Source organism: Orycteropus afer, unplaced genomic scaffold (assembly GCF_000298275.1).
Source record: "Orycteropus afer afer isolate SDZICR_OR568_19922 unplaced genomic scaffold, OryAfe1.0 scaffold00101, whole genome shotgun sequence".
Classification (NCBI taxonomy): Eukaryota; Metazoa; Chordata; class Mammalia; order Tubulidentata; family Orycteropodidae; genus Orycteropus; species Orycteropus afer.
In genome coordinates, this window is record NW_006921688.1 from 6109164 (window position 1) to 6136573 (window position 27410).

General features: G+C 42.8%; 1 protein-coding gene across 1 annotated transcript in view; it reads left to right on the plus strand.

The window, feature by feature from the left end:
• Positions 1-23912, plus strand: part of PLEKHG1 (pleckstrin homology and RhoGEF domain containing G1) — a 111664-nt gene extending 87752 nt beyond the window's left edge. Inside the window, exons 10-15 of the mRNA XM_007943208.2 lie at positions 2294-2327; positions 4962-5057; positions 11091-11129; positions 12533-12555; positions 14533-16177; positions 22849-23912. Of these exons, the coding sequence (XP_007941399.2) occupies positions 2294-2327; positions 4962-5057; positions 11091-11129; positions 12533-12555; positions 14533-16177; positions 22849-23912 (2901 nt within the window). The remainder of the gene's footprint in view (positions 1-2293; positions 2328-4961; positions 5058-11090; positions 11130-12532; positions 12556-14532; positions 16178-22848) is intronic.
• Positions 23913-27410: the final 3498 nt, after the last annotated feature.

The following is a 27410-nucleotide window of genomic DNA, read 5'->3' on the forward strand; positions in this document are numbered from 1 at the left end:
ATTGTCTGCCAACCCTGTATATGATCTTGGATACACTCTCCATTTAGACATACATAATTGTTTAGCTTGTTCACCCATCTATCCATCCCTATACCCATGTTTGCTTTCATTGACAACTCAGTATTGTTCAAATGGTATTTCTAATTCCAACTTTTGAAGAAATCACCATACTGCTTTCTACAATGGTTGTACCATTTTACAGTCCCACCAGCAGCGTATGAGAGTCCCAATCTCTTCACATCCTCATCAGCATTTGTTATTTTCTGTCTCGTTGAACTTTGCTAGTAGTGCTGGAGCAAGATGGTATGTCATTGTTGTTTTGATTTGCATCTCTCTAATAGGTAATTATCATGAGCCTTTCTTCATATGTTTGTTGGCTACTTGAATGTCCTCCTTGGTGAAGTGTCTATTCATGCTTAAGACTGTTTCTTAAAAATTACCTTCAAAATATATTTATTTCTGTGAAATAAAAGCAATGTATAATAGGAAACTATATATGAAGAAAACTATGTCCAGTGATATGAACACATCTGTTGAAAAGCCATTCCTTTAGTTCTCCCAACCCCCTCCCATTTCTTTAATTCTGTGATGGCTCATGGCTGACACCTAGGGGAAAATGTATGAATAGTATCTTACTGAAATTAAATGTCAGGACTTTGGGAGAAAGAAAAAAATGCTGAGGTTCTTGAAGTCGGGGTTTCTAGAAGCCAGGGGATTACTTGGAAAAAGCCATGTGAGCCGAGCCGTTCGCTGATGGTGTACACACTGAATGCTGGTCTGCGTACACTTAGTCGCGCACTCTCTCTGTTGTAATCGTGGGACACATAGCGCTTGAAAAGTCAGAAGGAAGACGGGGCTAGGTGCTTCTGAACTGCTTTGCTTGCATTTCATATATTGACATGATTCTGTAAACGCATTTCACAGAATTTGAGCTAGCGCTTGTGTTTTGAATTAATTTGAATTCTTAAACCTCCAACTGTGGATGTAGGATAGAAATATCAATGTCACAAAATCTAAACATTAGCTTTCTCAGCATGTCAGGGTCACTGAATCGGCGTTTTGTTTTGATCAACTCTAATTGCCACTTAGCCTAAATAATTTAGCTGTGATACCACAGATTGACACAAAATATGATAAAATTATTTCTAACATATTTTTAGTATAGTGTTTGCATGTTCTATTACTATATATATATATACATATATATATATATATAGGTAGGTAGGTATGTATGTATTAGGGGGCAGTTAGAGGAAATTTCTAGCAGCCTTTTTCTGATGAACACAAAACCGTTCTAAAGCCCCAGTGACACAGAGAACTGGGGGTGCAGATCCCATGCCCCATACCTGAAGCGTTAGGGTCACTGCATCCAGCTTGAGGAGCAGGAGTTATTGTATTGACCTGTTTGTAATTAGCCCAGTAGCTGCTGCTGACCAACCGGGCTGTGAACCTCTGACAAAGGCATCATCTGCCCTCTCTCTTCCCTCCCCCCTTTTTTTCTTTTCTTTTTTTTTTTTTTTTTTTTTCCAACTTTGTTTTTTGTTTCTCTTTCTTTGCTGTTTTCTTCTCTCAAGCATCAGTTAGCCTCTACTGCCCACATGGGGGCACCCATCTGTTTGAATCCCACTGAACTGTGTATTAACGCCTAAAAGAAGTACACCTACTCCTGACTTAGTGACTCTTGTCTGATGTTCCACATTTAAGATGATAGTAAAAATTCTACTGGCTACTTTGCAGGTTAATGATGTATAGCTGACAGTAATGAGTTCTGAGGTACAAGGCATGAATAATGCTGGCCGTGAAGGTTAGTGTTATCTGTCAGCTTGACTGAGCCATGGTTCCTAGTGGTATGGCAGTTACGTAGTCATGTAATCTGGCATTTATGTGATAAAGTAGTCATTCTCCATTTTGTATGATATTAAAAAAAAAGGAAAACCAAACTCACTGCCATTGAGTTGTTTCCAATTCATAGCAACCCCTCCTTGGGTTTCCGAGGTGGTATTTCTACAGAAAGAGGTTGCCCAGTCTTCCTTCCGAGGAGTGGCTGATATGGTCATCCTTCATTTTCTCATAATGCCTATTTTTACACAACTTCCTCGTCCTTAGAACGCAACCATGTTGGTAAGTGAGGAGTGGTGTATTGTTTGGTAAGGTTTTAAAAATCCACCTGTTCAAGTGAGATACAATCTGTATTAGTACGGGTAGTTTGAATCTGCATCAAATCTGTCTGAGTGCTAGAAGCTAAAGAGAAGAAAAAGAAACCACAATGAAAGCTGCACTTTCTCTCTTTCAGGCCAAGCAAGCCCTACTTGAAATGGATGCTGTCTGTAAGTTTTGAATCTTTATACTTGAAAGTTCCTTTTCCGCTTGCACCTGTAATTCTTTCTATCTTAGAGTTTATGGAAATTCCAGTTGTAAAAAAGGAAAAACAGTAGCTGTTGGTGTTTGAACAGAGAGAGCAAGCGGACAATACAATCTCCTCCTGACACATTGACTGGTTTCTACATGGATTTCTGCTGGTTGATCTGAGAGTCACTTGATGGCAGGCCCCAGGCCTAGGTTTCTGTATCAACCAACAACATAGGACATGATTTTAAGGTCAGCTCTTCCCCACTGTCCACCCTCACCAGAAAACAAGGCTCTGTGGTACCTAGCGTACCCCTAAAAGTCCTTGTTGATTGTATGCAAAGAAAATACCAACTAGATGGTCATGGGTTTTCCTGACATTCTGAGTTGTAAGCTTGCAGCCACCCCACAGATACAGCTGTATTTCTAGGCAGAGAATCAATATAACTAATGTTCTTCCTGTGAGTAAGGCATTGTTCAACAGCACATCTCACGTCTGCATTATCTGGCAGATAAAAAACAGAATGAAAAGAAAAAGCAGTGGCTTTAAACACTCAGCCTGGTCTGCTAGAAACTCATTCTTAAAACATTTCTACTTTTACTAAAACTTTTCAAATATGTTACTTTTGAAGAATCTTTCTGCAAGTATAAAAAACACTGGGTGCCTTACCCCCAAGCCTGCCAATTATTAAAAATTGTTTAAAAAAAAAAAAGTCACCCAAGCAGAAACATGAGCACCATCGTCACCACCATCTATTTTGAGAGCACTAGGTACGGCGCACAGTTTGCACTCAACTACACACTCGAAAATAGGCAGTTCAAACCCAGCCTGCCATGGAAGAAAGACCTGGCAGTCTGCTTCTATATGGATTACAGCTAAGAAACCCTACAGAGCAGTTCCACTCTGTGACATACAGGGTCATCGTGGGTTGGAGCTAACACTACAGTGAGAGGTTTACACATAGATGTGGTCGCCCACTTCATATCCAGCAACCAAAAAACCAAAAGCACTGCTGTCGATTCAGATCCAACTCATAGCGACCCCTCCTTGGGTTTCCAAGGCGGTATCACTACAGATTTCCCAACTGTCCTTCCAAGGAGTGGCTGGTGGGTTTGAACCGCCAGCCTTCTTGTTAGCAGGGGTTCCCTACTGGGTGCAGGTCTGAGGCTGTTTTCCCCTGTGCTCTCTAAATCACCACATTATTCCAAGGAAGTCTTGTTAAGACCGTGTTTTAAGAGCACTCTGAAGAGCAGGCCAGGCTTTGGCGCTAGGTCTTTGTGAACCAGGAGGAAGATGGGGTTCTGGAGAAGTTGGCTCTTACTGTGATAGCCTCAGGTCAACATCATTAGTTACTTATTTCCAGGCTCTAGGGTAGCTCTTGAACTTAAGGAATTAAGCCACTAATTGGCATCCCATGCATCTCACCAGGCCCAGGCCACGGCAGCCCAGCCTAAGGCAGTGACCATATTTGTTCATCTCTGGGTTTAGAATTGGCTGAGTGTGAACAGGACAGGACAGTCCATTGGCCCAAATGACCTCATTCATACAGCTTTGTCTCTGACACTGGAGAAGCATATTGTGTTCTTTACAGCTCTCGAAGCTCTCTCTGAATTTTAGATGCCCTTAAAGAGCCTTAACCCTGATTTGAGAAAGGGCTGTATCCTACAACTGTCTCCCCTTAGACTGCAGGGTACAAATCAGTATTGACTCTGCAGCAGCACCTTGAAAGAGACCAGATTTTCTTGATCCAGGGTCTTTATATGCCTCTTAGGAGCTCTCAGAAGTTTGGCAGTTCAAACCACCAGCCACTCCATGGAAGAAAGATGGGCCAGTGTGCTTCTGTAAAGATACACAGCCTTGGAAACTCAATAGGGGTTGCTGTGAGTCCGAATCAACTCAATGGCAGTGAGTTTGATTTCGTATATGCTCCTTTGGTGAAGTAGAAAGACACGCACTCTAAGAAACTAAATAAAAATCCTTTTCCAGTAGGAGAATCTATAATTTTCATGAAAGGCTTAAAGGAGTGTTTGTCTGGAATAGTGTGAACACTTGCTGTGCTGGAGGACAACCTCCGTGAGGGCAGGTTCTGTGCCACTGGGCTGGAACCAAATACCCCCTGAAACTGTCACTTCAGTCAAGTTCTCCAGTGTCACCTGAACACAGCATCTGTTGGGGCCCATCTCAGTCTGGGGCTATGGGAACAAGTTTAGCTGCAGGTGTGTTTTTTAGTTGCATTTAGTGACCCCCGTGGGGCATAGAGTCACAGGTTATTCTGAGTGGCCATGTGAAGTCATACATGTTTCAGCTAACATTCTAGGAAGGGTAAAGTCAGGGGTCATAGCTCTTTCTGCTAAGAATGAATGATGTGCGTTCAGGGAGAGAGGAGAGCAAGAGAGGATGAGAGTAAGCAAGAGGGTGCAGCTGAACTTAGGGAACAGTCCTCACGGCCCCATTGTAAAGAGAAGGCTCTGAAATGCATACTGAGCACCAGTCACGGGGACATGGGTCGAATCCATGTCGGACGAGAAAGAACACATCCAGAAGAAGTCACAACAGTTTTCTGAAAAGTCAGAAAACACCTCATTCTTGCTGGTGTGTGTGGTTGTCTTCTCAGATCACCCAGGCTTCTGTTACAGTCCCGAGGGAGAGTCAAGAGCAGTCTGTGGTTCAAAAGAAGGTTCTGTTCCATATCGACTGAGAAGAAAATCTGGTAAGTAGGGTGTTGTGATCAAAATTTAATAATTATGGGGGACTAGTAATGAAACCACTATCAGTTTGTCTATCAGTTTGTCATATGGTGGTGGCTTGCATGTTGCCATCATGCTGGAAGTTGTGCCACTGGCATTAAAAATACCCATGGTAGACAAGTTTCATCACAGCTTACAGACCAAGACAGGCTAGGCAGGAAGACCTGCGGAGCTACTTCTAAGCTGACCAGCTAAGACCTTGTGAATAGCAGCAGGATGTTTTCTGATATTGTGCCATCAGATGAGCCCCTCAGACTGGAAGGCCCTCAAAATATGGCTGGGAAAGAGCTGCCTCCTCAGAGTAGAGTTGCCCTTAATGACATGGATGGAGTAAAGCTTTTCGGACCTTCATTTGCTGATGTGGCGTGAGTCAAGATGAGAGGAAACAGTTGCAAACATCCATTAGTAACTAGACTGTGGAATGTATGCATGTAGGAGTATTACAAGTTGTCAAAAATGAAATGGAATACTTAAAGACTAGTATCCTAACCATTACTTACTAAAATAGACTTGTATTGGTCATTTTGAATTGGACAGTCACAGGTCTACGCCAGGAATGACAAACTGCAGAGGAAGACTTATTAATACCAGTATTATTCAAATTTACACACCAGTCAGTTGTGCCAAAGATGAAGAAATTGAACACTTTTACCAACTTCTGCAGTTTGAAATTGAGCAAACATGCAATCAAGATCCAGTGATAATTATTGGTGATTGGAATGCAAAGGAGAAGGATCCAGTAGTTGGAAAATACAGCCTTAGTGATAAAAAAACTGCAGAGAGTACATGATAGCATTTTGCAAGACCAAAGACTTAGTACTTGTAAATACCTTTTTCAACAATGTAAAGGTTGACTATACATGTGGACCTTGCCAGAGGACATACACAGGAATCAGATCGACTATATCTGTAGAAAGAGTAAATGGAGAAGCTCAATCTCATCAGTCAGAACAAGGCCAATGGCTGATTGAGGAACAGATCATCAGTTGTTTTTGTTAAGTGCCGTCAAGTCATCTTCGACTCCTAGCAACCCTGTGCACAGCAGAACAAAATACTTCCTGGTCTTGTGCCAGCCTCATGATCCTTGCTATACCTGATCATCAATTGCTCATTTGTAAGTTCAAGTTGAAGCTGAAGAATATTAAAACAAGTCCATGAGAGCGAAAGTACAACTTTGAGTATGTCCGACTTGAATTTAGAGACTATCTTGAGAATAGATTTGACTAATGACTGATGACCAAACAAGTTGTGGGATGACATCAAGAACATCATAGATGAAGAAAGCAAAAGGTCATTAAAAAGAAAGAAAAGACCAAAATGGATGTCAGAAAAGAGTCTGAAACTTGCTCTTGAACATAGAGTAGATAGAGCAAATGGAAGAAGTGATGTAATAAAAGATATGAACAGAATATTTCAAACAGTGCCTTGAGAACACAAAGTATCATGATGAAATGTGCAGAGACCTGGAGTTAGAAAACCAAATGGGAACAACATGTGCAGCATTTCTCAAACTGAAGGAAACGGAAGAAAAGATTCAAGCCTCAAGTTGCAATACTGAAGGATTCTATGGGCAAAATATTGAATGACCCAGGAAGCATCCAAAGAATATAGAAGGAATAGAGAGTTACTGTACAAAAAGAATTGGCCATCATTCAGCCATTTCAGGAAGTACCATACGATTAAGAACTGATGGTGTGGAAGGAAGAAGTCCAAGCCGCACCAAAGGCTCTAGAAATTGAAAGAATACCAATTGCGATGTTTTAACAGACGGATGCAGTGCTGGAAGCACTTGTCTATGCCAAAAAATATGGAAGACAGCTACCTGGCCAACCGACTGGTATATTATTAATATACACATAAGTAAAATTTTGCTGATAATTCAAAAACAATTGCAGTGATACACCAACATGAAACTGCTAGAAACTGAGAAGAAGATGTGGAACGTGGGGTATCAATCCTGATGTCAGCTCGATCGTGGCTAAAAGCAGAGAATACGAGAAAGATGTTTACCTGTATTTTATTGACCATGCCAAGGCATACAACTGGGTGGATCATAACAAATTATGGATAACGTTGTGAAGAAGGGCAATTCCAGAACACTTAATTTTCTTCATGAGGAACCATATACCAAAAGGCAGTCAGTCATCAAACAGAACAGTACTTCATGGTTTAAAATCAGGAAAGGTATACGTTGGGGTTGTATCCTTTTACCATATGTATTCAGTCTGTATGTTAAGCAGTGAATCTGAGAAGCTGACTGTATGAAGAAGAACATGGCATCAAGATGGGACGAAGACTCATTAACAACCTGTTATATGCAGAGGACACAACTTTCCTTGCTGAAAGGGAAAAGGACTTGCAGCACTTACTGATGAAGGTCAAAGACTACAGCCTTCACTATGGATTATATTTTAACGTAAAGAAAACAAAAATCCTCACAACGGCACCAAAGGGCATCATGATAAATGGAGAAAAGATTGAATTTGTCAAGGATTTCATTTTACTTGGATTCATCATCGTAACCACTGTAAGCAGCAGTCAGGTAATAAACAACATAGTGCATTGGAAAAATTGGCTGCAAAAGACCACTTTGAAGTGTTAAAAAGCAAAGATGTCATTTTGAGGAGTAAGGTACACCTGCCTCAAGACATGATATTTTCAGTCACCTCATATGCATGCAAAAGCTGGACAGTGAATGAAGAAGACCAAAGAAGAGCTGATGCCTTTGAATTGTGGTGTTAGCAACAAATATTAAATATGCATGGTCTTCCAGAAGAACAAACAAATCTGTCTTGGATGAGGTATACCCAGAATACTCCTTAGATACAGGGATGGCAAGACTTCATCTCACGTGCTTTGAACATGTTTCCAGGAGAGACTAGTCCCTGGGGAAGGACATCATGCTTGGTAAAGGGTCGGTGGAAAACAAGAAAACCTTCAATGAAATGGATTGGCACAGTGGCTGCAACAGTGGGCTCCAACACAGCGATAACAATCACGAGGATGGTGCAGGACCTGGCATGTTGCATTCTGTGGTGCATAGGCTCAGCGTGAGTTGGAACTGACTCGAGAGTTCATGCTGTGGTGCATAGGCTCACCGCGAGTTGGAACTGACTTGAGAGTACGTAAGAACAACGAGTGATGAAAGTTCCTTGCAGTTGGACAAAAAGGTATCTGTTTCCAGTTTTTGAGCTCACTACCAGTTTGAATGCTGTCTTAAGATGGGACTCAAACTTGTTTATCTTAAAACACTTCTAAAAATTTCCCAATGAATCTAAACATATCAACCAGTTTTGCTTTGTGTAGCATTGTACCATTTAGTATGTAGATACTTTATTTACTTTTGCTAGTGGAAATGTGTCGGGAGCTCTGGTAGCATAGTGGCTAATACACTTGCCTGCTAACCAGACGGCTGGCGGTTCAAACCCACCAGCCACTCCTCGGAAGGAAGGTTGGGCAATCCTATTTCTGTAGTGATATTGCCTCGGAAACCCAAGGAGGGGTTGCTATGAGTCGGGGCCGACTCGACGGCACATAACAACAACAATAACAGTGGAAATGTGTATCTTATAAATGACATATATAAAAGATTATTCAAACTTTAATATTTTTATACTTATTTGCTAGACCAAACTCAATGAAGTATTTTCTTAGCCATTATATGTTTTGTTTTATTTAAATAAGTATTTATTGTATACTTATATCTTGCATTATGATGAAGGCTATGATTACAGTGATAAATAATACCGATTTTTATACCTGCTTATAAATAATTCATAGCTTAGTGGTAAAGTAAAAGTGTCAATAAATGCCCATCTATATAATGGAGCTACAAAGGAAGGTTGGGCAATCTACTTCCGTAGTGATACTGCCTCGGAAACCCAAGGAGGGGTCGCTGTGAGTCAGGTCCTACTTGATGGCACATAACAACAACAACAACATGATGCTGAACAGGTTTATTGGAACCCCAGACTAAGATGGACTAGGAAGAATGTCCCAGTGATCTGTTCCTGAAAATCAGCCAATGAAAACTCTATGGATCATGGGGTCCAATCTGTAACAAATTATAGGGATGGTGGGATGGTGCAGAACCAGGAGTGTTTCATTCCACTGTGCATGGGGTCATCATGAGTCAGGAGCCAACATTGACAGGTAACAGCGACACAAATGATGGAGCTATGGCAGAGGTTTATGGGATGGAGAGGTGGAGAGACAAGAGACAGGTTACCCCTCGAGGAGGGAGAGAGAAGGCTTCACAGAATGGGGGGCCAGTGCCCTGGATGGAATCCTGAGGGGAAGGAATAGCACACAGAGGACCCTGAGATATGAGGTTATGTACCTTAGCACAGATCTCTTGTCAGTGGTTCACCCTGGCTGCCATGTGGATGGAGCTGGAGGTGGGCAAGGTTAAATGGAGAGTGATGTGGCTGGGGATACAGATGGGGACCTGACCATGGAAGGTGTAGTAGGCCATGTGTCGAGTTTTGATTTGATCCTGCAAAGTAGAGAAGGATATCAAGCAACAAACAACGAGAATATCTGCCTTTAAGAGAGAGAACTCTGATTTCATATGGAGAATAAAGTAGTTAGGGAGACCAGGTAGTGCGCTGTCAGACTCGTTCAGGTGAGAGATGGTAAGCATTTGGATTAAGACAGTGGGGCTAGGATGGAGAATTATTGGGAACCCCCAAGATGGTGGTAGAAAAAAATTCCAATACTCTCTTAAGAGTAAACCAAAGAGGTTTGTTGAAGAATAGATAGAGTTTGAACCAGGGAGACAGTCCACGAGGTGAAACTAAGTCCTCCCACATTCTGAGGGAGAGGTGAGCTCCTTATGTAGAGAAGTGGGGGAGGAGTATGTGACCACAGTCATGGGGGCTTGAAATTACACACAGTTACAAGACAGCAGCAAGTTAAAATTTTTTCAGATTTGCTAATCTGTTTTCTAGCATAGTCTTCCTGAAACCAACCTAGCGAGTGATTTTCTGAAATACTTACATCCACGTTCTCCCTGGGGCACACTCCACAAGCATTCTCCCAAGGCATGCCTAATTTCCTGACAAACATTTCTTCATAAACCACATCCTTGTCTCCTCTGTTGTTTGCTGAGGGTAGTTTAAAGTTTCACAAGAATTTCACAAGACTCTAAATCACAGGATCTATTCTTGGGAAGGAACCATGGTGGCCCAGTAGTTAAAGTGCTCAGCTGTAAACCAAAAGGTCAGGAGAAGACAGATGAGGCAATTTGCTTCCATAAAGATTTACAGCCTTGGAAACCCTGAGAGGCAGTTCTACTCTGTCTAGTGTTGCTAATAGTCAGAATTGCCTTGACAGCAGTGGGCTTTGGGTATTCTTAGAAGACAGAAAAGGGAACAAGCTAAAGTTTGATTCAGAAAAATGGAGCTTTGATTCAGGCCTAAGTCCTTCCCTTTTAATCATGCCAGGGACCTCAATTTTAGAGTGCCCTCACACAATTGTGATAAGTAGAAGCAGGAGAAATTCAGAATGACATGCTGGTCTCTACCTTCCTTGGGAGGGGATAGGAAATACAGATGTGGGAACTGATTTTGAGGGGAGACTAATGAGCTGAATTTGAGACACATTGAGTTTGCTAGGTCTGTAAGGCATCTTGGGAAATGTCAGATTGGCAGTAGGTACTTGAGGTCTGAAGCTTGGAAGAGGAGTCTGGCATAAGAATATAAATTTGAGCGTTATAAAGTTATATGTAGTCGTTAAAGCAGAGAAGGTCAGCAGGACTGGTTGGTAAGGCAGTATTTTGCTTTCTTGTTATGTGACTACTGATTTCAAGGCTTTACATTTATTCTACAATTTTGACAGTAAACGTCTTGCTGGTGCGTATCTATAAACAGGTAAATTTGATAGAAAATATCTGGAGCTCAGTTAACTTGCTAGTAAATGACTAATTCACTTATAAATTTTAAAAAAAAATGTGATTTCTGTTTGCTAATGATGCTTGCTTTGTTTCTCTCTACCAGAACCGTCTTCAAGATCACATAAAGTTATGAAGACCAGTGGTAAGTGCTAACTTTTCTTTACTTATCCTTATCAATATCCACTATGTCAAACCTACATAAAAAATAAACACCAGATGAATTCAGATTGACAGACTTTATTACAGTAAGATTAACTTCTGTAAGTAAAAATGACCCTCTATAAAATGTAAAGCCAAATGATACATTTGTAATATAAATTACAAGTATAAACGATTAGTTTGCCCACTGTATCAAGAAATTTCATCAAAAAGAAGAGACAGATGACTCCTCCTTAAGGCAGAGGATATAATTTAACAGTTTCACAGCAAGTTGCCAATAAAAGGAAAAAACAAAAAGTCATCCCCATTACTAATCGGACACACATTGAAAGGAGATGGCTGGAGTGGGGAAAAAAGCTATGAGCTTTTCCAAAAGATGGAGAAGACACATGCTCTTTGATACTATTTGTGGAAGTATAAATTTTTGCAACCTTTTTGGAGCAAAATTTGATAACATTCATTAAGGTGTGAAAAGTACATTCCCCTTGGCTCAGGTATGTGTAGAAGTCCTCACTTAGGTGTGAGTAGCTCTGTATACTCATGGGTTCTTTGCAGCTTTTGTAAAGACATTCATTACACATTATGTGAACTTTATGTTCATATATTGGGAAATGATTGAGTATATTGTAGTACATCCATACAATGGGTTATTCTGTGCTGTCAGAAAGAATGAAGTAGATCTCTCTGTACGGTTAAGAAGGTCAACATGTATTTGACAGAAAAAACAGTGTTGCAGATCACATTTTTATTTAAATAAATAAATAAACTGCCTTTGTGGTATTTATATTGGATAGGCAGTGGGAACCCGGAAAGATGACCATCAAACTTATAACTGTGGTTACCTCTAAAATTCCAATTGCTATCGAATCGATTTTGGCTCATGTCAGAGATGCATGTCAGAGATGAACTGTGCTCCATAGGGTTTTCGGTGGCTGATTTTTGGGAAGTAAAAGTGAACTTGAACGTCCAGCCTTTCAGTCGGTAACCAAACACTTCAACTATGCTCTGCCCAGGGACTCCACCCGGGGGGCAGAATTTGTGGGGGAGGCTTTGTCACTTTTTACTTTATATCCTTCTGTAATATAAACGGTTTTTAAAGTTGAGACACACTTAATTGATTAAAACTTAAGGGATTAACAAGAAACTTAACATTCAGACATATGTAAGGTGGTTCTCCCTGTAGTGTAGATATGCAACATACACACATATATAACTCGGGTCACTGAGAACTTTTACACCTAACATGCAAAGAGCCCAGAAGGCTTTGGCCTTAAATTATTAGTAATAATTGAAAACTTCCTATAAAATATTAGTGCTTCTCTATGTATGAGATAGATTTTTTAATTCTCAGCCTTTAAAAAAAAAAATAAAACTCTTCTTTTTCAGAAACAACACAGGACATCCAAAAGGTAAGCACTGTTGCATTTCTTATTTTGAAATGTTTGCTTTAGGAGCCTATGAAGTACTTTTTCTCCTTTATATCTCAAGTCCAGCCCATATATACCAAGGATGTCATGCTTGGTAAGGTGGAGGGTCGATTAAAGAGGGGAAGGCCCTCGACAAGATGCATTGACACAGTGGCTGCAGCGATGGGCTCAAAGCAGGGATCGCAGAGCTGATGCGGGACCAGGCATTGTTTCGTTCTGCTGTGCATAAGGTCGCCACCAGTCGGAGACGACGCAACAGCACCTCACAAATAACAAGAAGCCTATATTCCCAGCATAAACAATCACTTTACATTTTGAAATAAACTTAACTGAGGACACATCCTTATCAGCCTCCTCCCTCCCCCACAGTTTTATCTCGCAGAATTAAGACCCTAGAAGTTGTTACCTCACCTTAGGCTGTAATGCCTGCGAGGACACAGTGATGCACCCCGCAGTGCTCTTATAAGACCTGCGTGTTGCTCACTTCTGCAGCCCTGGCCTTCAGTCCCACAGGAGGGACCCTCCACAGTCTAAGAGGTGTGATGATACGTGGTAGAAGTCTTCCTCATATCAAGCTGTTCTTTTTCTTCCCCTGAGGAAGGTTAGGACAGAGGGATTTGTTTTAATGTGTTAAAATGTAGATGGTAGGCTCTATTGGAAGAAGTGTATACAAACTGATTAGCAATAAAGAGTAAATATTGATAAAGAGTAAGTATTGCATCCTGGCCTGAATGATTTGATAAGGTTCTTGCTAATTTGACATTCCTAATACCTTGCTGGGGAGCTCTGGTAGCATAGTGGCTAAGGCACTTGATTGCTAACCAGAAGGCTGGCGGTTAAAACCCACCAGCCGTTCCTTGGAAGGAAGATGGGGCAATCTACTTCCATAGTGATGCTACCTTGGAAACTCAAGGAGGAGTCGCTATGAGTCAAGTTCGACTCGACAGCACATAACAACAATACCTTGCTGTAGAATTTTGATCAGAAGCAGTGTCCTGAGTACTAGTTGGTTTGAACAGGTCTTAACCCTTTCACCTCTTTTGAAGCTAATCCTCATACCTACAGAATAGTGTTAGAAGGTAATCAACTCCCTGTCTGCACAATTCAGCCCCATCAGGAAAGTTCCAAGTTATAAAAGACCCCATTGTTTTCTCTGATTGCCAATAGTTAATGCCACTCATATTTGACTTTCTACCAGGCAACTAAATGTTACTTAATTAAATGTATTTTGAAGGAAAGTAAAAATTCATTAGTGGATTAAGTGACATTCCTGGGATAAAAGGGTTTTTGACTAGAATCGATAAACTAAGGTAATGCTGGTCAGGTTCCCAGTAGGTCCACAGATTTAAAGAAATGCTTGGAGTGTACGGTCAGGTTACTGACAAAGATTTGTGGTATCAGGCTCCTAGGAGCCAAGCACTGGCTCTGAGGCTCTAATAGAAACCATGTATCATGGCCCTTGAGCCCTACATGTATCATATATTCATTTGTGTAATGAATATTTGCCAAGTGTATGTCGGCCTTACATGAAGTATCTAAGAGCTTTCTGAGTTTAACTGATATTCTTCAGTGGGGCATGGGTGCAATCAGACCTGGCTTGAGTCCTAGCTTACTGCTGACAGGGTATAGCCAAGTGGCTGACTCCATACGAGCCCCAGATTTCCTTGCTGTGAAACTGGTACAATCCTATCTGATTTATAGACCGACTATGAACATTAAATGTGGAGAGTGTCTGCAAATGACCTACCCTACTTTCTAAATAAACGCTAGTTACTGTCCTTTTTTCCCTTTCCTTTATCAAGTAGTAGAAGTGCTTTTCAACTCAGTTGAAAGTAACAGTTTGTCCTGATCATCTGCTTTAAGATTACTCTAGGGCAGAGACCCTGTGTAAATACAGGAGAGCATCATGTATCTTCTCCATGGTGGTGTTGCTCAATTGCTATGTTTCTGACCTCCTAGGCTTCCAGAGAGGAAGGGTCTCCCCAGCTGACCTCAACAGGACCACGACCTACCCAGAGGAACAGCCAGCCAAGCAGTTCCAGCATCCTCAGTGTGCTGGGCGGGGGTGGTGCTATGAGGAACATCTGGACGGACCATCAGATCAGGCAAGCCTTGTTCCCCAGTCAGCGGTCCCCACAGGAGAATGAGGACGATGAAGATGATTATCAGATGTTCGTGCCATCCTTTTCCTCTTCAGACTTGAATTCTACCAGACTGAGTGAAGATGGCACTTCAAGTCGCCCTTGCAGCTGGCACATGGGACAGATTCAGTCCTCAGAGGCCTCCAGCTCTGGCCACAGGGTTGTTAGGAGGGCCAGCAGTGCTGGTGAGAGCAACACCTGCCCTCCTGAAATAAGGATTAGAGACAGTGATGGCTCTCAGTACAGCCCCCAAAGGGAACAGCAGAATGGCCCTACCACTGAAGGGCAGGATGGTGTGACTTCCTTTGGATCTTCTATAGAGTTGACTGTTGATGACATAGACCATGTCTATGATAACATAAGTTATGAGGACTTGAAACTAATGGTTGCTAAACGAGAAGAAGCTGAATCCACTCCCCAAAAATCAACCAAAGACTGTGTTCGCCCCAAAAGCACCCTGGAGTTAGCCTTCTCAAAGAGGCATACTGACCAAGATAGGAGCACTCTTCACACGAGAAGAGATGGAACTCTAACAGGCAGAAAGGCATCTGACCAAAGCACTCATGACCTCAAGGTTGTTGAAGAAAACATCTATGACACTATAGGGCTCCCTGAGCCACCATCGCTGAATTTCAAATGCAGCAGCCTCAAACGGCCTAAGAGGAGCACCTTTTTGGGTCTGGAGGCTGACTTTGCGTGCTGTGACAGCCTGAGACCATTCGTTTCCCAGGACAGCCTCCAGTTCAGCGAGGATGAAACGCCCTACCACCAGGGTCCCTCTGATAATGATTACCTGAGTTTGCTATATAACTCTCCCGACTGTAATTTGTCCGTGGCTGATAAGGCCATATCTGATAAACTGTCGGAAGAAGTAGATGAAATCTGGAATGATCTTGAAAATTACATCAAGAAAAATGAAGACAAAACTCGAGAGCGTCTCCTTGCTGCGTTTCCTGTTAGCAAGGACGACATGCCAGACAGGCCGCATGCAGGGAGCACGCCTGAGCTGACCAAGGATGCAGCCCGTTCCACGTCCACACTCTCACTTCCAGAGAGCCACGCTTTCCTCAGCCCTGTGAGAAACAGGGCCAGCCATGGCAGCCGAGCCAACTACCCACTGGACAGAACCCGGAGTGCTCAAGAAGGCCCCTCTGTGAGCCTGGATCGACTCTCTCTGGCCAGTGACATTCCGCCCATGGAGAGTCCCTACGAGCTGGCCAACAGCAGTGTGTCCCAGGGAGACCCAGAAGCCCCTGAGCCTGGGGCCGAGGCCTCAGATAAAACAAAAAGCAGGGTGTTCTTGATGGCGAGGCAGTACAGCCAGAAGATCAAAAAGGCCAATCAGCTCTTCAAAGTGAGCAGCCCAGAGCCAGAGCAGCCGGCGGCCAGCCAGCAGCATGACTCGGCGCACAGAGACCTGGCCGCCATTCTGGAAGAGAAGAAGCAAGGCGGGGCCGCCATTGGTATGTTCACAGTGCTTTTCCTCCTTTTTGCTAGTGAGATGTGGGTGCAGTTTCAGACTTTAAAATGCCCTGAAAACTGATAAACTTGTGATCACGTTGTCAGTCAGACAGTTTCGGTATCAAAAGTCACCGACGACACCATGACTAATCTTTCCCGTTTCACTTCCAGTGAATCACGTGAAGGGGAGGGTAAGTTAGAGCTTGACTTGGCCTGTTCAGGTTCTGTTGTGCGTGTAACATTGTCACTACAAGGTCGATGTTTTCAGAAAAACGTTTTCTTCAAGGTAATCTGAAGTATGCAGAACCGCCACTGGTTGATCCCATTTCAGTCGTTTGTTAGGTGCAGGAGTAGGCCGTGTAAGCTTTTAAAGTCTGGAAGCACGTGGAATAGGGTTGCTCTTGGCTGCAAAACAGCAAAAATGCCTACTCCTTCTAACTAAAATTAAAAGGGTCTGTCTGGCGGTTTGCTTAGCTCTTCACACTGTAACTCACTAAGTTGTGTTGTCACTTACTTTGGTTCTGGTTTGAGGTTTTTAAATAGCTGTTATGAAGCCAGCTGACTCATTCGCTTCTCTCCCATATGCTTTCAAGCAGTGTAATTCTGTCGTCCAGCGCCTGGGGGCAGAACTAAACCACCATCTCAGGTGTGATCTTGGGAGGATTAGGGCTACGGGAACAAAGGGTGTATGTGTGAATAAGGTACATGATTGTCCTGGAAAGAAACAGCTGCACGAGTGACCAGCATTCTCCCACGATGAGCTGTTTGCTCCCAGGCCCGGCAAGATATCTGATGTCAGGCCCAGGAATCTGCATTTTAAAACACTGTGGCTTTTATATTGTCATTTAAAAAACTTGTCCAGGTTTCCGGACAGAGAACCACCTCATTATCAAATGACAGGAATCAATCCTCCCCTTTGAAAATAAAAGCAGAGGACAGCTTCAGATAGTTTCTTGATAACAACATGGAGGTTTGGCCAGGTTGATGCCCTTGATGTCCTTTCTTGGGATGGATTTATTTATCTCCATGGAAACCAGAGGGTAAGTGGCAGGAGAGATGTTGAAGTGCTAAGTAAATCTGGACTTTACATGACAAGGATCCTCAGGGTTTTTTTCATGTGTGTGTGTGTTTTCTTAGTTTGGGAAAATTAAGAATTATACAAAGCTTTAATCTTTTCATATAGTAAAAAAAAAAAAAGAAAGCTGCTGTCGCCTGTGGCTTGTGGAGACCCCATGTGTGTAGGTAGACCTGCATTCCATAGGGTCTCCTACAGCTGAGTTTTCCAAAGTCGGTCCCCAGGCCTTTTTCTGAAATTATAGTAAATTTCTTAGTTGATGGGGAAGGTAAGCCCTGGAACTATACCAGAAGGATTTCACAGTCTCCTTTGAGATCGTCTGTCTGTCTCTTTTTTTTCAAATAGAGATTTAAAGTGATTTTGTTTGAATGTGAGAGAGAATAAGTCACATATATTTTTCTCCTTGCTTCAAGTAATTCATGTCCATTTTCCAAAGCTAGTGTTGTTAAACTGCTTTGTTGTTGTACTTAGAGAAAATGACTAAATTCCCAGCTGCAGAAAGACTATCTTTTTGGGCACAGATGGCAATTGGAAACAGTTGTGTGTTAGCAAAGGTGCAATTGAAATCCTTGGCTGGATCTATCAGTGGCCATAATTTGTGGCAGCTCTCAGACTAAGAGAAAATATGATGCTAATGTTTAATGAGCACCAAGTGCCCAGGCCTGGTGGTTTTGAACATGGACCATCTGTTATTAGAAGCAAGAATTCTAACCTTGGTAGAAGCCTGTCCTTTCAAGACTGAATCATGAGGTCTTCAACGACCTGGGATAGTTGTCTTTTTTACCCCTTTGTTAAACATGAGCTGATTTCAGTGTGGGCTCTTCTTTCCTTTCTTTTCCACTTTAGTTTGCTCCCATTTTCATTGTATCTCCCAGGGTCTTCATGGGATCCCATAGGCTCTTAGCTTTGTGTCAGGGTCCTCTCTTGACATGGTGGGCTGCTATTGATGTTCTCCCCAACAAAGAGCAGATCTCTCCACAGTCGTCTTCCGAGAGCGGTGTCTTCCCTGCTGTCTGGCAGGGGCGCGTCCCTAGGGCCTGCCATCTCTGGACCCTGACGCCTCGTCCATCTGGGCGGCTCGAGACCACTTCCTGTGCCCACTTGGCTTTCACCCAGTTGACATGATGACCCCTTTTCTCTCTCTTGTTTATCTGGGCACAGGACGTCGTCATCGAATGGACCGATTCTCCAGACTTCTTCGTGTGGGCCTTGCCACTTGGCCAGGAGCTTGCTCTCGGTGTTGTGCGGAAGGAGGAGCACCCTATTCACCTGCTGAAACTCTCGAGCATCTTTATTGACCTCTCTAGCCGGGCTCTATAGGCCCCGGGTCAGATATCCGCCTAGAACTCGCCCAACCAGGTCTAGTTGCTCCCACTTTTTAGAGCCTGTTGCAGCATGCTGGCTGTTGTCACTGGTCTCCCCACTGATGGTCTCTGAGGCATGCCTCTGGGTTCCCATTTTTTGTGACGTTTTCCCGGGAGAAGACTCCACAGTGACTGGAGCGCACTTCCTGCTTGTGAAGTCTAGGCGAGGCAGGGTAACATTGTATGCTTTGTCTGTATCAGAAGCAGCATCAGAAACGGTGGAGGTAATCCTCTGTCTTGAATCCCTGAGCAAGGGTCCCGTCAGATTTGACTGCAGTCATGAGAACTCTGCCTTTTAAACCTGCCAAAGGGGAAATGAGCCAAAAACAGCCCTGGGATGTACCTGCTCTATAGGGAATGTTAACAACGCCAGAACTGAGGGTGAGGTGGAACCTTGATCAGCTGATGAACCCTAAGCTTTTTAAGCTGGAGGTGTTGTGTTATGTTAGGCTGTTTCCTGTGCGTCTGGCCGAGGGAATCTGTTTAAGGGTAGTTGTTCCTATCTTTCATTCACATTGGCATCACGTGACTGGTTTTCTCTAAGGACAAGTTGACACACACGAAACTTAGAAGGCATAGTATATCGTCTGCTTGTGAGTTATTCAGAGTTGTTAAATGATCAACTCTTTGTTACCCAAAGATAAACTGGACATGTTACGAGTTCTCTGTGGATAGAGCCATGAGTGGCACCAACAGTTACGTGTGCCACTGCAAGCCAAGAGCTTGGTGGTTCGAACCACTCCCAAGAGCCCCAGAAAAAAAGCCTGGCAGTCTGGTCCTCAAAGTTCACAGCCTTGACCCTTTGGAGCACAGTTCTACCAGTTCTACTCTGGCACCCAGAATTAACTCCATGGCAGCTGACGACAGGCTGAGAGTCACCTCTAGGGGGCATCTGGATCACAGACTCGCTTCTGCTTCCTCTTGTCCTGCTGGGCTCCTGGTTTACATGCTACCTTTCCACCCTCGGTGCTGCAGTCTCAGCAGAGGTGCATCCACTTTAACACTGTGCTTAACACAGAACGAGGCAAACAGTTGTCTGAGTAATGAAGTAGCTATTGAGACCACGTCCGACTGGAACCATGCTACGTGCTCTGTGAGGATTTGAGCAAGTTGTTGTTCTCCAACATTAACTCACACATAAGCTGGAATAGTGAACGAGTCCATAGGAACTCTGGTAGCATAGTGCCTAAGGCACTTGACTGCTAACCAGAAGGCTGGCGGTTCAAACCCACCAGCCACTCCTCAGAAGGAGGATGCGGCAATCTACTTCCGAGGTGATACTGCCTCAGAAACTCAAGGGTCCGACTCCACGGCACATAACAACAACAGTGAATGAGCCCATATAAAACAACTAATAACAACACAAGATGGTGTGTGTACGTGCATAACCAACAGCTGAGTGCTGTGGGTATGCCCGTGTGACGATAGCTAAACCCCAAGGCACACTGAGTATATAAGAATTAGAAAAGAGAAGTCAGTTAAAAAGGGTTTCTTGAAAAGGCTAGGGCTTATAGCAGGTCTTGAGAAATGGGTAGATTTGATTAACCAAAGGGAAAGGAGAGTGTGATAAGGAAGACAGAGGCAGGAGAAATGCTGTGCTTTTGATAATACATGCTTTCAGTTTATCTGGGCTACTATGTTTTAAAGTCAAGAGCTGGTGGTTCTTAGAAGACTTAATGGTTAATTTTTAGTACTAGAATAATTCAACTAATTTCTTTAAATCTTTTTACTGCTTATCTCAAAGTTGTCATCTTCTTGAAACCTAGTTGAAAGTTCCATCTTCATGACTCAGGTGTGAGATCAGGCTCAGGGCTTTAGTGTTGGAGAATGAGTTAGACAGAGACATCTGATTTTTGGGTTGGACTGACAACCAGTGACTACATCTGAAGGCCAGCTACCTTTGATTGGGCTTCATAGTTGATGAGACGCTAGATTTCAAGATGGCTAAGATGGGCACAAGAGCCCTGGTGGCATAGTGCCTAAGGCATTAGACTGCTAACCAGAAGGCTGGCGGTTCAAACCCACCAGCCACTCCCTGGAAGGAAGATGGGGCAATCTACTCTGGTAGAGATACCACCTCAGAAACCCAAGGAAGGGTCACTATGAGTTGGATTGACTCAATGACATTGAGTTTGATTTTTTTTTGGAAGATGGGGACAGAAGCACTGGTGGCACAGAAGTTGACAGTGTTTGGCTGCTACCCAAAGGGTCAATGGTTCAAACCCACCAGCACAGAGAAAAATAAAGGAGTCTGCTTCCAGAAGGACTTAGAGCCTTGAAAACCCTCAGGGGAAGTTCTACTCTGTTCTGTAGGGTCACTGTGAGTCAGAATCGACTTGGTGGCAGTACGTTTGGTTTTGGGGTCAGTAAGATGGGTACTCAGGAGCCTTGGTGGTGCAGTGGTTAAATGCTTGGCTGCTAACCGAGAGTTCGGTGGTTCAAACCCACAAGCTACTCTGCAGGAGAGAGCTGTGGCAGTGAGCTTCCACGAGGATGGCAGCTTTGGAAGCTCTGGGGCAGTTCTGCTCTATCACAGGTTCGCTGTGAGTCAGAATCCACTCGACAGCGTGCGTTGGGGAAGATGGGCACCTTGGCGTACAGGTAGCCTTCAAATCTCTTCACGGTACATCTTAATTGGTACTAACCGTCTTTACTATGTCCTTTAAAAAGTAGTATCTCTAGTTTTTGTTACTAGAAATTCTGAATTAGTAATCTTTGTCTTTCCAAAGAATTTGGATCTGAAAACCTGGAGGATATGAGTATAGATTTGAGAAGGAGAAGTTAAACGTACTGTTTACTCTTATTGCAGAGGGTGGGGATTGCAGGGTTGAGGGGGTTAATGGGGTACAGTTGAAGGGCACATAGGATAACTGGAGGTTTTCTGTCCTCATAGAAGATAGACTCAAATACAATAGGAGAAAGTCATCTAAATCAGCATATTGTTCACATTTATTGAATAATTTACTAATAACAGGTTACTGGAAGTATAAATAGCTTACTGAAGAAGAAAACGTAGTATTAGCAGGTGGTTGTATATGTGGGATGTGACCCTTTCATAGATTGTGCAGATGTGGGCCGACCAGTTTATAAGATGGGGGGAGTTGTTTGATTCTGGGCTGGTCCAGCAGGCCCTTTAATTGTGGGTGGCGGGATGCAGAGTGGGAAATAACTCTTAAAATTGACATCTCCAGGCTCCTTTCTTAAATCACTGCTGGCCCAAGAGAACACTATCCATCTCATGGCTCAGTTTACATCTTCAGAAATGTCTGCACTCAGAAGTGGGCCAGAGAGGAGGATGGCCTCACACCTTATTTTAAGTGGCAGAAGCTCTCTGGAAGAACTGCCGAGTGGTTTCTGGAGCCGATACTAGGGAGCATTGGATTATCGACTGTGCACACTGCAGGTGCATTCTTCATGTCAGGGAGGCAGAGACCTTAGTGCCAGGCTTTTTGGAGATGGGAAAGTAGATATAAGTTCGTCAATACATGTGGTTTTGAAGTACTGGAAGGGAGGACTTTGCTTAGACATTGGTTCCCCAGACAGTGGCTGTGGTGGGCTGCCTGGAAACAGGAAGTGCTGGGCCAGCCACACTATCAGACTCCTCTGGGACTAGTCTGAAAGCATCAAGAGTGTCGAGAAGCTGGGGTGCCCTTTACATTGTGGACTGTGCTCACGTGTCTTTCAGTGACTGTTTGAGATACTTTTCATTGACCAGGCTTTACGTGCTGACTGTTCTTCACGATGCCTGTTGTCAGCAATGATGCTACTATTCATGCTTATAAAGAACAGTAGAGATACTTGTTACACATAATAGACACTTGCAGACCTGCTGTTGAAGTAATCCAGAACTCAATCAAGTTAAGTGAGCTTTTAGGTGCCATTTTCATTTATATGAAACTATGGGCTAACCAGACGGCTGGCGGTTCAAACCCACCAGCCACTCCTCGGAAGGAAGGTTGGGCAATCCTACTTCCGTAGTGATACTGCCTCGGAAGTGATACTGCCTCGGAAACCCAAGGAGGGGTCGCTATGAGTCGGGGCCGACTCGACGGCACATAACAACAACAACAACATGGGTTGTTTTATTAGTTTATGTTGCTTAGTAAATGATTATTCATCCTTGTTTAAAAGCCCTATCTCCTGTTTGAATTTAGACTGTTGCATTCTTATTTTAAATCATTGCATAAAGAAATAATCTTATATGTATTTGTATGTTTCCATATTTGCCTTCCAGGTGCCAGGATTGCTGAGTATTCCCAACTGTACGACCAGATTCTGTTCAGAGAGACGCCCCTGAAAGCTCAGAAGGATGGCTGGGCCAGCCAGCAAGAAGCGGCTAGCCTCAGGTCGGTACCACCATCCCAGGCTCAACACAGGAGTGAAGACTGGCTTTTGCATTCAACCTATAGTAACGGAGACTTGGCAGCTTTCTACCCCCAGCCAGAGCAAGACCTGAAGTCAAAGTATTCCACTCTAGACATCAAAACACAGAGTACTCCCAGACAGCTGTCCGCAGCTTGCTCCGTGCCTTCTCTTCAAATCACAGACCCTCTGCCTGGTCCCGTGCAGAGACGCAGCGTGGTAGTAAGTCAGCCCAACAAGGAGAACGCGTGTCAGGGCCACCTTTACAACTCTTTGGGCCGCAGAGGAATCAGTGCTAAATCTCAGCCCTATAACAGGTCCCAGTCATCGTCCTCGATCTTGATAAGCCAATCAGGGGACTCCATCACCTACCCTAGTGAGACAGGAAGGAAGCAGCTGTTGTCATTACACAGAAGAAGCTCAAGGTGTGACAGTCACCAGGATCTGCTGCCAGGGGTTGCCGACTCACGTCAGCAGGGCCCTGGAAAATGTTCAGAGCTCACACTCCAAGATTCACAGAAAGTTCTGGTAGTAAACAGAAGTGGACCCTCAGGTGCCCACATAGCGACCCAGAACTATTTTTCCAATTTCAAAGAGACTGAAGGAGATGAAGACGACTATGTCGAAATAAAGTCAGAAGAAGAGGCCGAAGTAGAGCCAGCTCCCGAGCGTCGACAGGAGCCTGCCGCAAAGGCGCTAGAGGCTGACTCCTCTGATACTGTCTACAGCAACAGCATGTGTTACTCTGTAAATGGTCCTTGCGCTCCAAAGAAGCCGATAAACAGCAAACTTGGTCTTTCACCCTTCCTGACATCTTACAACGACTCTGACAAACTGGATGACTATCTTTGGAGGGGGCCATCTCCCAATCAACAAAACATCGTCCAGTCTCTACGGGAGAAATTTCAGTGTCTCAGCTCGAGCAGCTTTGCCTAAAGTTCTTCTCAGTAGCTGCCTGGACTGACTTCTTATGCTCCTAAGTGACAGGCCCTGATATGGTGTTTTCTACGTGCCAGATGAGAGCAGTTTTGTAATAACTGTAGTGTATAATGCACCTTCCCTGATAGCACAACTTTCTGAAATGGCTTGTGGATGGCCAGGATTGTACTGTAGCCAACGTCAGCATCAAACAGGATGTTTTTGATGCTGACCATCTTTAGGTTTCATGTAAGTCATTCTTAACTTGAAAAATTCCAGGCTTTTTTTTTTTTTTTTTTTTTAACATGGTCATGATATTTTCTCCTATATCCTGACAATAATGCCCAGACTTGAAGAAATGCAATAATCCTCTAGTGTTCTCTGGAAGCCATGAGTAAGTAGTTTCATCCTAGGACTCAAAGGCAGCAAGGAGGCTTTTTCAAGCATTTTTAAAAGGAAAGAAAACTAAAACTAGAGTCAGGGATTCTTCTTAAATCTGGCATTTTTGTTACATTCATGGCAAGACCCTAGAATAACATAAACCAGAGATCTATAATTGAAGTGTATTCTGCTCTGCCCATTTTAAGGTCTCTGTGCTGGTGTTCCTACATCAGTTCGTAACGATGCAGAAATTGTGTGACTATTGAAGACTGACATGTAGTAGGACGAGTTTGCGCTGAGCAGAGATCTTTAACTCTATCCCTAGACAAGGCTTGGATAATGTGCTGCTCATAGTGTTTATTTCACGATTCCTGGGTTAAAACAAATGATTCCATCTGTGGCTTAAATGAATCCATATTCAATGAAGTGCGAATTGACCTAATTACAAGAAAAAGTGGTATGACATCAGGGAAGAACTCCTCATGTTACAGTTAAGGAAGATCACATGAACGAACCAGGCCTCCATACCAACAAATACCCAACCTACAGTAAACCATAAGGCAAAATAAGAAAACTCTTTTAAGCTCCCCTTGCCCAGTTTCTAACTACCTTTCTGAGTTTTGGATTCAGCCAAAGGGCTGCATCCTGGTTCTGAGGAGTCATTGATGCAGGAATGTGTCAAGAATTTGTTTTCTATACGAGACATAACATGGGCAACTTTTTTTTTTTTTTTTCAATGTTTCATGACATACAAAAAGAAAGAATCTTTGGTTACTAAGTTATGGCATCTTACTTTGATATTCCAGCTATGGTCCTTAAACACCAGTTGATAGTGATCATACATGCTAATCTCACTCCTTATAGAAGGAAGAGAAAAACAAAGGCAAGACCTTGAGTGAAAAGCAAAATAAAGACGTTAAAGGAAAGAATGGAGGCAGATTTATTGCTTCTTTATAAAAAAGATTCCATTTTATTGAAGGGTCCAGTTCATGCAACAAGAATGCCTTCTCAAACAGTACAGTTTGTATTCTCATTTTAAGTAGGTCTGTGTTCCATGGTCTCTCCCAAATCTGCTCTGTTTCCATTTTAAATTTAAATTTAAAAATATGATAATGTATGTAGGGAAAGGGGAGCTGGGCTTTCCATTTAAAGGTAAGCAATCATTTGAATGAATGACCTCTTACCATATTTTTTTTCCTTCTTTTAAAATCCTATACCTCTTTATCTTAATGTAAAATGTGACCATCCTTACTTTACAAATAGGTACCTAAGCTTTAATTTTTCCTTTTAAATAACATAAAACAACCCAAATTTATTCTCCAAACTATTCTTTCTTATTGTTTAAGAAGAAAAGTCAGTACTGAATAGCATGGTTCTGGAAACATCCCTGCTTTCATTGGCCTTCATTTAAACATTGTGCACGTTTCCAAGATTGAGTGATTTCAGAGAAGCACCAGGAAAGTGTGCTCCTAGACTGGCTGGAGGTATCTGCAAATGCTTATGCATTTCCTATAGAAAAGAGACTTACCTAAATCTTGTTCCAGGAATGCAGTTCCTCGTTTTTTGTTTTTACTTTGTGTGACCCAAATTCTACATCATTCTTACTATTACTGTCTTAATCTCAGAAAGTATGAATTCTTCACAACAGTGTCTCCATGCTGCATGGCTTGGAGGTCACCTGTGGGGATATTCCCTGCTTGAAGGTAGATGTCCTGCTGTGCCCAGTGTCCACTGAGTTGGCTTTAGTCTCCAAAACAGACCTGTAGTGCTGACAATCACCAGTCACTTCTGTCAGACAGGACACTGATTTTGAGAACTGTGTGTATATATAATCATGTTCGTGTTTTTCCTCCAAGTTATCTGTTAAAAACTTTGGTTAAAATAGTCCTTTTGGAGGTGGGTTGGGGTGTATATAATCAGGGAAAAAACGTTGTATGTACTTAAATATGTGTCCAGTTCTTATTAGGTCCCTGTACTGATGGTTCCAATTTTTTTCCCCCCTAAGTTCACTTTATACCTACTCTGTGAAAATGCATCTAGGAAAACATAGTTTAAATACTGTATATAAGATAATGAAAGTTAGTAATGCCCATTATTTAATAAAGTTTGTAAAATACAAAGTAAATTATAGTGTGATCAATGTGTTTACCCTAGAAAGGTCAGGCTTCTTCCAGACTGCATTTAGCTGTGCTGCCTTGTTGTTGCTTTTTTAGCAGTGCAGACAGCAGCTCAGAGAAGTGTTGCATTGACCTAGTACAGACCACTCTAGATCTTCAGATTGCTTTTGAAATACAGGCAGTCCCTGGGTTACAGACGTCCAACTTAGGTACAACCAACCAACTCTATACTAGAAAGCCTATTATGTTAAAAATTCAAGGTACACAGAATGGTTCAGAATAACAGATGGGTGCTACTTTGAAATGTACATCAAAACATGATTATTATTACTGTGTTACTGTGTTAAAGATGTTGTAAGGTCGCAATGAGTTGGAATCAACTCAACGACAGTGAGTTTGGTTTTTTGGTTTAGTGTATCTAGTAGAAGTGTTTCTTTAATGTCTTTTAGGGAGAGGAAGGTACACTGTATACCAAACAAACCAAACTCACTGCCGTCAAGTCCGTTTGACTCACAACAACCCCTCCTTGGGTTTCTGAGGCGGTATACTAATATACATATTTGACTGACTTTAAGTATGAACCGTACCTAATGCTCCAACTTACATACAAATCCAACCTACAGACGGACTTAGGACCAGAACCTGTTTGCAGTCCAGAGACTGCCTGTGCACTTACCTTCATCTCAGTTCATTTCTGGGAGGATTTTTCTTTTTCTCGGTTGTGTGAATCATTTTATTCCTTTCTAAGTAGATTTGTTTTTGAAGAATTCCTTTATTTTTTCCTCAACATGGAGGACCCTTTTCCTGACTCATTTAACCCTAGAAATCAAAGGTGACTGGGGAAAAAAAAGGTAGTAGCAGTTAGGGAGTCATGTGTAGGCCATTGAAGGCCATGTGTGGGAATAGGTAGAGGATAAAGAAGGTTGCATTGGCGAAGCTGAGAGTTGATGAAGGAAGACACTCGTGCAATTCAAAGGCTAAATGTGGAGGAAGAGCAAAGCTCCTGAAAGGGAATGGA